At 38.2% G+C, this 14,964-nt stretch overlaps 1 protein-coding gene across 2 annotated transcripts in view; it reads left to right on the top strand.

Annotated features, from left to right (window-relative positions):
• LOC126853357 (discoidin domain-containing receptor 2) overlaps nucleotides 1-14,964 on the top strand; it is a 177,845-nt gene that overhangs the window by 106,852 nt on the left and 56,029 nt on the right. For both annotated transcript variants that reach the window (XM_050599009.1, XM_050599008.1), the window contains one exon: nucleotides 8,154-8,385. In XM_050599009.1, the coding sequence (XP_050454966.1) occupies nucleotides 8,154-8,385 (232 nt within the window). The remainder of the gene's footprint in view (nucleotides 1-8,153; nucleotides 8,386-14,964) is intronic.

Here is a 14,964-nt window from a genome sequence, read left to right as displayed (position 1 = left end):
GATTTTCAGTCCCGATTCATCGAATATCAGCGACGTTGACATATCGGGGCTTCCTATCTCCCTCTATTCCTCATACTGTCAGGAAATCGTGAGCAACCGAAACGAATTCTCCGTTAACGATCGCGGAGATTCGTCCATGAAATCATCATTGATGCATCACGGATGTGATTCTCATCCTTTCAAACTTTACGAGCTTGCCTGCGATTTGACAAGTATATTCGAATTTTCCAATCAACTTTTGACGCGCATTTTCTGATTGCTCATCGAGTGCCTTATGCATATTTATTTATGTATTTATTTTATTTTATCTTATTTTTTTTTTATTTAAAAGATTTAAGCAACACATGTCAGCGAAACAGTGCTCTTAACAATAATAGAATGTTTAACAATAATAAGGAATCCTCATGTTGGGTATTCACTTTGATGGCTACAATTCGTACATCTCGCGAAAGTTTCTTGCTTGAAACAAGGCTTTCCAACCAAGTATGCCCCGCAAACTTAAAGTTGTTACACGTTGAAAGTTAGCGTACCGTATTATTTTATAGAGGCAGAATCGCGACATGAAAGACTTGCTCAGAAAACACGTCTTTTCTCAAGATTATTATACCTCAGTTTTGTAATCGCGAATAAATCTAATCGTACACATGTACAATTTGTTTTCGAAAACATAATTTTCATTTTTTTTTTTTTCACAACTTTAATTCAACATTATTACATTAAAGAACATACTTTTAAAATTATTCTTTAAATAGTTATTAACGAATTGATTAGAGACATATGCATGACGAGCTTTGTTAAATCAATACTCGACCATTGCATAAAAATTAAAAAAAAAAAAAGGTACGTTTATTCGTTAGCGGCTTGTTCGATTTTTCATATCTATACATTGAGCGTCGCCGCTGTGATAGACGAACTTTTCAGTTCACGTTGTTCCGAAAAATCACGAAGCGAGTTGAACGAAACTCCCACTAACGACCGCCGAGCGGCGGCAGTTGGATATCGATACATTCGCTACATGACTCGAAGTTTTAGATACGTTGACAACACGGAATTCTGTCAGTGTAGCGGCGACGAAAAAACGTTGGCCCGCTTAACATGACCCGCGAGACAAATATTCGCCCGAGATAGTTTCCGGTCGAGTCGGTGGCGAATTGTACGGACTGTCGGCGCTGAAATATGATCGTCCAGACAATTTTCATCGCCATTCTCGACGTTGCCGTACAGGTTTTGCAGAAAAGTTTCTAAATTGTTGTGGATATTAATGTTCCCTCGTTCCCTCGTTACGATAGAATTGTCCGAGGATTGATTGTATTGTTATATTTACGCAGGGAAGCTTTCGATTATTCGTATGTTTTACGCGATTGATATTTTTTAACATATATATTAAATATAATAAATATTTTAAAATAAAATAATTTAAAATAAAGCTCACAATTCCCCGGTATATTTATAAATAGTAGAAATAATATACAGAAATTTACATATGCAATGTATATTTTATTCTCTTTGATAATCTTTATCTTGTATATGAAATGCACTGCGATATGGCTGCGCATTCTCTCTCCATCAGATAAAACATTTTAATTATCTCAACAGAGACTCAAGTGCTGATATCATCGTATAACCTGTGTTGCTCCCATATGGCTCATCTTTACGTTTACGAGCCGCGAATAATAATTTAGTCGAAGAGAGTATATATCATCACGAAATACGCGACAATGAAACACATCATGTTATATTATTCTGACCATAAAGGGAAATGTTACGAGGTACATTACGGACACCCGGCTTTAAAGGAAAATGATCAAGCGCCGTCGAAGCGTCGAAAATGGGATTGTACCATTTGCAGATTGAGTTTGACTCCTCGGGGGCGTCCCACGGGATCGTCCCGGATGTGCCCCCTCACTCACTCTACCATTTACTCGCGTTAAGCAAAAGCGACAAGATAAGGTGATGTAATATTATAAATGTATATGCCGGCGCCGCTTTATGTCTTGGTTATATCGTTCTTCATACCAGGCTATGAAAAAAAGATGCTCGATCGCGGTGTCGTTGCAGCATGTTAACACATGCAGCAACTATCGTCACTGGAAAGACAGATCTCGAACTAATGGACAATTGAGATAACGAGAGGAAATGGTAGTTACCGTGTTAGTTTATGACACGATAATCGCCATGAAATTTAGATAAAGACTGTCATTAACACTTGTCTGAATGATTCTTTACTGCAAGCGGCAGATATTATATATAAGAGCATTGCAACGACTAATATCTGTATATTTTAATTAAAAATGCAGTTGACACATCTCGCATTCGTTTTAGTATAGAATTATATTGTTACACGATATTAAAAAAAATGTTCTCAAGACGACACAAAGCAATCCGTCCGAATAAAGTGGCTGTTTAGATTATTTTAATTTGAAAGTATTTCAATTTAAAACTCATCTTATAATTGAAAAGTTTTAATGAAGCTTATTAATTAAAGAAATACACAGACTAAAGTAATTAAAATCGAGAAAGCCTTTTAAATAATATAATTATGCTGGAAGGGTATATTTTCATCTTTTAATTAAATTATATACAACGGAAGTTTATTGATTGATAGAAGTTTTTTTTTTCAAGAGAGATAAACGAGATGAATTAAATCGTGCAGCAAACTTTAAAAGCATTTGAGCAATTATTTCAGTCGCACGACTGGCCATTCTTTTTTCCGCGAAAAATAAATCTTTTTTATCGAAATCACTGATTTCTCGTTAATTTTCGCAAAACATCTGGTTAATTGAATAACGTCAACTTCTTTCCTACTGCCATTCGTAAAATCGCGATTGACAGATTAGCAGAAACATAATTAATTTTATTACACATATGTATATTTCTGAGCATAATATCATCCATAAAAATCTACGACGCTTTCATTATGAATTTTCACGTTATATCACCGATCTTTCAGCTTCAGCTCGGGATAATAACACCTCGCGCCACTCTCGAACGTTACTGTCATTCGCGAACGTTTTAATATCGATGGCATGACATTCCCGGCTCATATGACACCCAACCCCTATCCATCCCCGGGTTCTCTCCACGATGATACGCTGTCCGTTCGCTTCGATCGTAGGGAAAAAGGGGAAAAAGAACTCTCGCGCTCGGCGCTAAAGTCGGACGCGGGCCAGCCGGAATTTTCACGGATCATTTGGCTGATGGTATATTCGGCAGCAGCATTCCTAGCATATTCGATAACAATGGCGCGTAAGCTCGAAAGAGAGAAGGAACGACGCCCGGCATACGCGTCGTTCTTTCTCACATCGGCACACCATAACTCGCGCTGTTAGAGCGTGTCTCTATGTGCAGTCTCTCGCTGCAGATGCAGTTCATGATAGCACTACGTGTTATCTGAAAAGCTCGATCGAGCGAACGGACTGCGAGGATGAAATCATCTGTGAACCTGCCCCGAGGATGGCGCATAGGATCCAATAGTTCCATTAGCAAACATATTTTCGTTACGTGATAACGGCATTTCTTTAACGAGCAAATTTACTTACAATTTACTAATTTCATGAATGACAAGCAGAGTGATTGAATGACATAAAAAAATCGATGCAAAAGTTTAATTTTATAAAGTTATTTTATATATGTAAATTTCTAACGCATCGATGTAAATTACGTGTTATATTCATATATAAACATAAATAAAAAATAGTAACGAGTAGTATTTTTATCGCGTGTCTGCTCTTAGATTACGCGTGTATTAAATAACGATTACAACAATAGATATTGTATATACATTTTTTTAGAACGTATCTCATACTCTCTATAAGTACATTGCTATCACTTTGTTATTCGGAGCTGCTTTAACCGAAAACAAGGCAACGTGTAACGAAAAAAGATAAACTGTACATCTTTGACTATAACAAGCAAAATCATTTCATATCTGCGAGTATCATATCTGCTCCTAGCCTTTTGTCTTGCAGCGCTTATCGTCGCCCAACCAGTGACATATTTTCAAGCTGAATCTCTGCAGTCCGCTTGGAAGCATTTGTTTCTAGAATAGCTCTAGTGTCGCTTGCGCATAGCTGGCGTTTTTGTCCTTCACCAGGTGAGACGTAATTGTTGCTCATTTCGCGTCTAATTAGCGTGGAGATTAGCCTCAAAACGGTCGTAAAATGTCGCGCAATACGTACAAACGCGTTGTCATTTTATTCATTTTGCATTTCTCTCCGTGCGGTCACCCGAAAAACGTAATAACGGTTATCATCGAAATCGCGAGAATACCGTGGGAAAATTTAATTAGTTTTTATCAGTTATTCGAGACGACACACGAGGAGGGCTCCGAGTAAAGCTGGATACGCCGAGAGATAATAGAAGAAAACAAGCGGACTCGTGCGTGTGCGCGGCCTGAATATAAATATGCCTTAAAGAACGGGTCGAAAATGATTGACGCTACGTTTTGTTGCGTCTGGAAAATTTAATTTTTCCGAGTGAGATTAGTCGCGATAAGATATATTATATATGTATGAGAACGTTTGAAATAACGATCAATTTAATCGTACCAAAAAATTATGAATAAAAAGATTTGTAAAGAGATGTGTAAATTATAAAAGGTTTTATCGATTTGATCTTATTTAATTCCGATAATATCTTTTCTGATTCAATATTTATCGCGCTTGTATTATTCGCAAACGTACGCGATATAACTTTTCATTGCTTAATGACTGGAAATGGTTCATTTTAATGGTAAATTTTCTATATTTATCGTGATAAAACAATAATCTAAATTGAATGGATTACGGTTTGGATGAATTACGGTGGAATATTTCGCAAGGAGCGCTTTAAATCCGCGAGGGTGGATCGAGAGAGAACTTGACGCATCAATTTGTTAATAGCCATGAGAATTTTGCGTAAAAGGCAACGTGAAATTCTGCTCTATGGCCAGCCGGTTGAGCCGCTACAATGTAGCCGCCGTTGTTTTAACCAAATGAAACAATGGACGCATACCTACGTGACGTTGCAAGGTTATTGTCGTGCGAAAATTATTGCGGGGGAACCGGCCGCCCCCTTTCTCCTTGGGATCTGTTTTCCCCCTTCCCTATGGCGTGGCCCACTTCCGAATAACAAACGTGCTGCGCGCGAAGCAGCGTGGATGGTAGCTGCGGTGGTAACGATCGGGGGGTCATTAGCATTGCTAATGCACTTTTCGACTGATGAGGCGTCGTAATGCTTCTGGTCGGCCCGTGGCCCAAGCTCTCTTACCCTCGTGTTATTTTCTCCACGAGACTACTTTGGAGTACCCGTAGAACGGCCGGTCGATTCCTCGGTTGGCTGCCGTAAATTGTACCGGGCAAGAATATCGGCTTCCTATTAGGATCGCACACTCCGCACCTATTTTCGAGAAAACCGGAGAGCCGTTCGATGGTGTTGCATCTTTCTATCGTTATTATAAATTTCTCGCATAATTGTGGAAAATTTATAGCGGAAGTCTATGTTAATATTGAGATATATATTCTGTATATATTACATATTTTTATTTTATCACTCGAAGTAATTTGTAAAGTTTGGTATTATATATTTTTTAGAATATTTTATATTTTGTTTTTTTTTTTATATTATACGTGTTAGAATACAATTTTTGACGAAAGCCATATTATCACATAAAGCTATCAGGTTTTGTTATTTTGTACAAGAGTTAAATAGTGCTAATAATATTATATTATTTTCAATTTACAATTCTTTTAACGATAAATCGGAATGTAATCAATAATCCAATGATGAATTGCAACGACGAATTTTCTTGTATTCTTCATAAACTTGTTGAGATTTCATGGAAAGCCAAAGAAGTTTTTGATTAAACATTTTGCGACTTGAGGAACTCTAAGCAGTGCCTTTACGAACTTGCACTTATGTTCCTTCGTTTAACAACGGGATGGCACGTAAGGGAATCTTTACGATTCCCAAGACGACGCTTTCTTTTATTTTTACGTCCAATTTACGGGGCATCTGAAAACGTTGATGGCGCAATTAACGGGCGGAAGTGCTGCAACACGGTCAATATTGTACCTATGTTACTAGAAGTCACTTCTCGAAATAACGAAAGAATGAAACTTCTTATTTTAAGATCCTCGATATAATTTTTATTTTCGAATTTTCAAATAATACGCGATTCGAAAAAATTTATGCTTTCTCCATATATATGGTAATATATTAATTAATATCGAAATTATATGGCAGATCTTTCAGCTTGTTTTATCAGAAATTGAATTACAATCGGTTATCAGGAATTGAAATGAATGGAAAATAGCGACCACAAATAAATGCGAAAAGAGGAAATAGCATCATTATCGATGTGTAATCGTGCAAATAACGATGAATAGAAATTTCAATAAATCAACAAGCGATTCGCAGCAAATGAACGAGTATTGTATTATAAAACAATCCGCTCTATCTAAATGTAAAGTCTATGACAATTAACGCCGCTATAAAAATTCCGAATTTCCATTTTGCCTTTATCACGACAACCTCATCATAAATGAACATTTCTCATTTATTAAAATTATCAGCTCAAGCTAAGTCGTAAAATTTGTTGCGTGAAAAAGCAACAGTGATTTTATTTAAACGAGATCTCATGCCCGTCGAGCTGCGTAACTACGGATTGCGTTGCAACGCAAGGTTACGGAGGACTTGCCAGGACATTGTTAACAGCATTGGCGCCTAATTAACCGCAAACGCTTTCAACCGGTTTCGCCTGGTCTATTGTTTACATGCGGGCACGCCGCTTATGTGTACGGCAGTCCTCCACGACTGAACCAGCTGAAATATTTCCATGGAGATTCTCTCTCCCTTTGTGACAGAACCGTGCGTATTTCAATGGATTTCCATGCGTGCTCGCGACACGGCACGTCGGAAATAACACCTGATAATAACGCTATTATATCTTCCATAAACTTTCTCATTAAATTCGCACGGAGTTTTATTCTGAAATTTAATTAGCAAATTCGTACGCGTCGTTTCTTGACGTCATTTTTAACAAAAGATAGTATTTCTGAGATTTAATGTAACATATTTGTTGTCAAAGCATTGTGTGCTATAAGAATTCAAAGTGCTATAAAAATTCAAAGAATCAAGACACCTTTACGCGATCGAACACTTGTACATTCTTTAAGTCTGCGTGTAATTATTCAATAAACAAAAATATTTTCAACATTTATGTTTTTAATTATCAATGCATATAAAGAAAAATTATTACTCGTATATATTGTAACGTGTACGTGATGCGCATAAGTACAATACGCATTTAGCAATGTCTCGAGGCAAAAGTATCAGGATAATTTAATTTCTTATGCTGATTGCAGAAACAATCAGATCGGAAAAATGCTGTTGGTTTATGAAATGGCCGCTTTTAGGTCTGCTCCCTTCGGCACGAACATTGTTGACCCTACCTGAATCAATAATCTTCCTATACATTGCTGCTATCTGATATTCTTAATTCTTGAATCTCTCGTTAGTTTTATAAACACATCTCAAGCAAATATTAAATCGCAAACATCTTCTATTGAAGACATAAATGGTTGTAGGAGGGCCGGATATTTTTTCAATATTTAATTTTTTAAATTTATACATAAGTCCTTTATAATCATGATTTTCTTCTTAGAATCTACTAATCACTAGTCTCCGTTCTCCCTTTTGCGTGAGAGACTCACCCCCCAAGAGTCCTGAAAAAAATTACTTCCATTTTCCTCTGTCCACAAGAAGCTGCTATCGCGATAAAAGCTTTGCTGCAAAATAAGTTATTCATAATCAATACCGCGCGAACCTCGAGGCAGTGTGCTCAAATTCAAAGATCGTCCATAAATCGATCGCCGCGTCATTAATTTACAGGCGGCTATTGATCTTGAAAGGAAACCAGGCCGGGAAACCCATTAATTATATCAGCTGCATAATAAGTTCGCGATAATCCAGATATATACATCTTCTGCTTGGATATTATTTTTATTGCTTCTTTTCGTCAATGACCGGTCACCATGACAGCTAGTAAAGCATAACGTGCGCCTGTGCCTTTGTCATGCGAACATCGGCGTTCAGTACATGTGCGTTCCTCGCGTGTCTTCACGCGACATACCTCTTTCAGGAACGTTCGTACTAACTCGTGGTATTATTCGCAGGCTACGACAAGATAAGGGCGGTGGCGCGTGGTGCCCGAAGGACCTGGTGACGAAGGAAGGGAAGGAATATCTGGAGGTGAACTTGCACACTCCGCGTTTACTGACGTCCACCAGAACACAGGGCAGATTCGGCAATGGTCACGGGGTCGAGTACACGGAGGAGTACTTTGTCGAGTATTGGCGGCCGGGGTTCAACAAGTGGGTGCGATGGAGGAATCGACGTGGCGTAGAGGTAGGTACCATCTGGCTACCTCATCGATCGAATCGCGCCCGAGATTTCTTTCCTGGGAGCCGTAAGCCGGAATTGACTCCGCATCAGCAGATATTAGGTGATTCCTCGAATTTCTCTATCGGTGGCTACACATGCCAATATACGTACCATTTGAAATACATAATCTTTACGGCACTAATAATGGATTTTTATTAATGAAACAAATTATTATGGTATCTTAAGTATTTAGAAATGTTTTAAAAATTTTAGAAATGGCACATTTCATGCCAAATCTAAAATATGTATAGAAAAATTTAATTATATATTTTTATTGTTACATTATATATATATATATATATACACACACAATGTGAATATATATTTTGATTATTTTCAATATAAAAAATCCTCGAGGAAAAAATTTTCTCTTCTTTCTTTGCATTTTTATTTTTGCATAATAATTGTACATTTGTTTTACTTGCCTAGATATGATATTGCGTTATATTTGAGCGTATGATGTTATAAAAAATCATCAGAAAATCATCTTTTCAATTGGATTTCATTTTAAGTTTTCTGTGCCGAAATTCGATTCTTTTCGACGCGTGAATTTCATGCGAGCGTTATGCGACGGGAATTGAAGATGAAATATTGGAAAATCACAAAACGAAATTTATTTTCTGCCAATAAATTTCATCATTTCATGTCACATTCTGAAGATGGATTGTTCGATATAGCAGTTTAATATAAATGCAGAACCTACTGTGTTAATCTTATCTATCACTGCGTTAATTTTTCTTCACTATTACAAATAACATGTTTTTTTTTTTTTTTTTTTCTTAGCTACATTGAAACATCCGATCCTCTTCTATTCATGTAATTATTATATATACCTGGATATTAATATCCTTATTTCACTTTATATATACACTACATATGTCGAGGGGAAATTAGCAGACTCCGTACGAAACGGCTCGATTTCCTGGATTTAACTCAAGTTCCCTCTCCTGGCTTATTCAGCACAGTTACAAATTGATAAAGCTAATGCTGTCTGCTTTTAATTATACCAGGATAAAACGATTTCGTCCGCAAATGTATTAGAATTATTTCACCACGCTTTTATAAAATTTTAATATGAACAGTTTTCTTGAATACATACAATTTATATATATTTAAAGATTTCTATATTTATGTAGCAACTTTATAGCAGTACGCCTCCACAGCATAGAATGGCGGTTTTAGCTCTGAAATAAAATGAAAAAACGATATATAGATTTTAATTCCACTTTTTTCAGCGAGTATATTTTTTAAAAATTCGACGAACTTTCAAAGTGCTCTGCGTAATTTTTGCTCTCGAAATCTATGAGGATTATTTCGAATTTATTTAACAGTCCTTTTTGGAGATATTTATTTTCTACATTACTTCATACAATAATATAATAATTTAAACGAATAATAAGCATAATTTCCAAAATATTTTGATCTTTTTGAAATTCTTTTTTAAAATTCCATAATATTTTGATCCTTTCTTTTAAACGTAATAATGGATGAAAATTTTATAAAATATATTATCTGTTACTTACTTATCTGTTCTTACAGTTGTCTAAGCTATGTCATTATTATCTTTATTACAGTTTTTACAAATTTGTAGCAAAAAATTATGCTATATACAAAATGTATTTTAATAATACCTACATTATATTGCTATTGAGACTTTCATTCCTCTCATATCTATTATAGAAAACGCCATGTACAATACTTAGTACTATATAAATGAGAACCTCTGTTCCAGTTGAACAGCCATTATTGGATGCGACGTGTTAATTAACGTCTCTTTAGCATGATAATCTGTTCGCGATAACCATTAGCCCGTCAAAATAGATCATGGCAGTTAAGCGATTTGCTCGCGGCGATGAAACTAAGCAGAGATATAGAAGTAATTTTTAATTTTTTTTTAAATTAGGTGCGGTTTGATTTTGATATTGTTTTTGTTGGAAAGTGATTATTAAAACAAAAATTTCGGAAAGAATAATTAATGTTAAATAAATTTTACAAATCGCAATATTCTATGCTAATGCTTACAGTGATCGCATAAACTTGAATAATAATGCTAATCGAATCGCGAGATATAACTGCACACATAATGATATACATATATAATTATAATATACTCTAATATGTTTAAGATTTGCGCGAATTTTTGTGGTGAAATGATTCATGAATCGTTGAAAAAGGCCGAAGAAATTTCGCATTAAATCGATCAAACAGCATAACTGAAAACGGTAAATCGGTAGTTAACGCTATTCCATTGGACATGGAGTGCTGCTACAGCTATTATCCTACGAGCCATAAGCTACCATTGGTAAATGGAATTTTAATGGAGGCACAATAAAGCGCGAGTGCATTTATTCCGCTTGCTGAAATCGGTGCAGTAAGTCATAATCAATCGTATAACGAGCGCGGTTCATTTTTCAAATATATTATCGGTAGATGCGCGCGTGTATTCTCCTCTCCTGCGCTCACTATTACATTTTTATTCCATTATGCGCAGAGAATTCGCGCGCGCAAATCTATTAATAATAACGTGAGATCAATGAGATGATTCGTGAGAAAATGCATTGCCGTACCGGCGTTTTTCTCAGTAAGTAGCCTCAAATAAAACCCATGCTCTTCCCATTGGCGTCTTCCTTCTTTTATTTCTGATTAATAGAATGGAAAATCTCATTTCCAACCTTGTGTGTTGATTTTCCGATTTGTAATTCTTTCATTCATGAACATCCTCTATTTGCTCCCTTTCAATAATCATCCTCTCGAGTTTTCGCGCGCGCGCGCGAGCGCTTCATCACATCCGGCACTCCATTTTTCCGTGAACATTATTCAACATCTCGACATGATATTACCGCGTATAAGTGTTAAAATTCACTCGCCCACGCGAATTTATCGCGCCCCTGTCGCAAATTGCCGGTCGTAATAGAAAAAAGATTACTTAAAAAGCGCGGCGGGGATTTTTCAGTATTTACCCCGGCATCCGCAATATATTTCCTTCAAGAACTAATTTCGCTCGGGGGTGGGAGAGAGGCAACGGCTACACCGGGAGACTTATTACCTAGCTACCTTACGAGGGTCTCCCCGATAAATAGAAAATCAAGAATCTCATCGGTAACGAACTTACTTCGATAGACTATCATAACTCACCTCCGGCTGGTACTCGTCGGAGGGTCGTCGTCTGGCCCCGCAGGAAAAGCTCCGTGACGCGGAAGTAATTTTCAACTCCGAACCGTGTCCTATCGTGGATGGCGGGGGCCTCGTTATTCGACCCCGCTGTCATCAGAAGGGCTCTGATATTCGCCACGGTTATCTCTCACCACTCTTTCCCATCCCTCCTTCTCTCTCTCTCTCACTATATCTGTCTATCTATCTATCTATCTATCTATCTTTCTCACCTATATAGAAGGGTGGCACATTCAACGTACAGACTCTTCGCTCCCCCTCCGGCTCGTACCAGACGTTCTTCCCATTTTCACGCAGATTTGCTCAAAGCGCGAGAGCAAGCCGGATCCCGGAGGTGGAGGAGAGACAGAACGCCCGGAAGGAAAGAGTACGGGAGAACACGAACGTTTACCCTGCAGCCTCAATCTGGGCGGCATGTGATCTTTGTGCACACGCCTCCTTCCTTTTGCTCCTTGCACTTTGAATACGGGCGGGGAGAACGAACGGTCGTGAGACTAGAATGAAGAAACGAGAAAGGATGAGCGCGAGCGGGGTTGAGGGGAAGAGAGAAAGAAAAAGAGAGAGAGAGAGAGAAGCGACTACGTTATCGCGCCCGTTGTACGTGACCCGAGATCTCTGCAAGCATTTTTCCACACCGGGAGACGTGGTCGTCGTTCCTGCGTCTCGGACGAAGCGAGTAACGCGAAAGCGCACCGAAAGAGGGTTTTCTGGTATCCGATCAAACACTTGCTCGTTTTGTTACCAGCGCCGATGGGCGGGGGGGTGTACGCGGAAATGTATGTGACAATTAGGGTCGTCAACCAGCGAAGAGAGTCACATACCTCCTAGCTCTATCGGAGAAGAAAAGTGCATAACGGCGTAATGGAAGATACGCGTGACAGATTTTACTATCGTAGTACACGACACATGCTCGCGAAAAAAAAAAAAATTTTTTAAATTAAAGCGCGCGTCTAGAGATACTACGTAATTAACCGTATTCGTACGATCGCGCAAACGTAACGCGATAAACACGATGAATGCTACGGAAGGTCCGGCGCGGTAGTATAAGGTAGTCGCCTCCTTTTTTTACGCGGCCGACGAACCAGGCCAACGAACCGCTTACATTTTTACACTGGAAAAAAACGCGCGACGGTCACCGGCCACGACGGTTACTCCAATAACGAAACAAAAATATTAGAGCGTGTGTGCGAGTCGGGCGTGCAAGAGAGAGAGAGAGAGGGGGAGATTATGACTCTGCTTCTTATGAGGTGCGCGCGAATTAAGCCGGACAGGCCGGTCTCATCTAAATTCACGAAACGCCGGAGAGTAGCCGGATCCCGGAGCTTGGCTAGATGCAACCTGATGGAAACGGAGCGGAATATAGCAGCCAGCCGGCCAGCTAGCGCCTCTCCCTTTTACGTACGGACGGCCGTTGTCGTGCCTGCGGCGGGACAATTGCCAACGGTGGACGTGTTTCATTAACGCCGACACACCGGCACGGACGAGGCTTTGTGAGCGGGACACATCCACGGTAACTCGTATACGTCTTGCCTGTAATACGAGCGGTCCTCGCTCTCTGCGGCTCTTGAACATACCTACCTGTCGTGACCGGGCTAAATGAATTTGTTTATTCTTTCACGTTAGAATTGTATTATTGTTTCTTTGTCACTTTTTCGTACATCTTTGCATCATCCGAGTTACTTTTTACGGGAATCACTTTTTAAAATTTATACATATGAGATAGCAAAAAATATGTCATTATGTTTGTAAATTCTAATAATTTGTTTTAAAACCAATTGAGTTTGATATTTTTCGATATTTTTCCAGTGTCTCTGGTGATGTATTTAAAGATACAGAGGCAATATTAATTTTCTTTTTTTTTCTGTCGTTGAAGTCACGACTATTTCATAAACTAAATCTCGTATGAGAAAATTCTGTGTTCTACACATTTCCTACTTATTTCTACGAGAGGAATTACTTCTTTTTCCATTGTACCGCGAATTACGCCACGCTCTGTATACTCGGTCCTTGCGGATTCCAGCAAATTGATGACGTATACGAGAAACAAGACTCGGTAGCTTCTCTCAACGATAATATTCCCAGAAATGCGCTATGATAAATCTTATACAGAGAGTTATTACAATAGCAGAATTCCACACGTTGTTATACGAAATATGTCTCTGTATTATATATAAAGCCCGGTAGCTTTTAAAAAACATATGCGCCCCTAAGATTATTAGATAAGACCACTACCACTAGTGATAACTCTTACAATATCATAAATTCTTATAATATTACAAATTTATACAGTCACATTTCAGTAATTAATTTAATAAGAATTTAATTTATTTATTAAATTTACTTAATTTAATTTATTTATTAATAAGAATCGATAAAAAATGCTACTCTTTACGATTTTCGCAAAACGTAATAATGCTTAAATATTTGTTGTACTCTTCCCTTCTTGAACACATCGTCAATCTTCGCGTAATTTCATAGCCGACTCCTTGAGCAATTTAAGATGCGAGATATTCGAAAACGAACTAAGACGCAAACACCAAAAACGTTTTTCCATTTCGCTTAGCCGGGCGTATTGGATGATGGCACACGCTCCAACGTAATCGACAAGTACTCGCTACTGTTTGACTTGGTGACAGTTCGCTTAAGTCCACAGGTATCAACGGTAATTTCCATCGAAATTTCAATCTCGTTTATCCGCAAAGTAACTTCCCTGGAACGACCGGCTCGTTGCAGTCGCTGCTAACTCTCCCTTCCTACCCGATCGTGTACGTTGCCCTTCCCGGCCCTTCCCGCCCCTCTCGTCTATCGCACGGCCAAAGCGGCGGCATCACGACGTATCGAATTTTAATCAATCACCGATAGGGACAGCCAATTCCAGAGCCAATTAACATATTCATTCCACAGCACCCGGCACTCTCTTTTTTTTTCCACCAATTTCAGCGAAATTCAAATTGCAATATGGCGAGCACCATTACGAGATACTCTTCGGCACCCGTCGATGATTACGTAGCGGTTATTAACGCAGTTTGCGCGCGATAATAGTGCTCAGATGTACGGTATTAAAAAAAAAAATAAAATAAAATAAAAGTAACAAGAAACGGCTGAGAGCCGCTCTCATTATGTAGCCACTGGCTAAACCAAGTTGACGCAGCGAATTTTGATATCGCTACGTTATTACATAGAGATTTTTTTTACAGAGAAAAATGTCAGCGAAACAAGCCGAGAGCGGAGGTTTTGCAAACAATATCTTGCACTTAATAAATTTTAAGACGAAAATTACATAACTCGTGGTTGTGCGGCTACATAATCAGGTTTACTGAGCTTTCGGAGCATAGCGATTGTAAAAAGTAAAAGAGAAATAAAAAAAAAACA

Source organism: Cataglyphis hispanica, chromosome 12, assembly GCF_021464435.1.
Source record: "Cataglyphis hispanica isolate Lineage 1 chromosome 12, ULB_Chis1_1.0, whole genome shotgun sequence".
In the NCBI taxonomy this organism is placed as follows: Eukaryota; Metazoa; Arthropoda; class Insecta; order Hymenoptera; family Formicidae; genus Cataglyphis; species Cataglyphis hispanica.
This window is presented reverse-complemented; position numbering and strand designations above follow the sequence as displayed.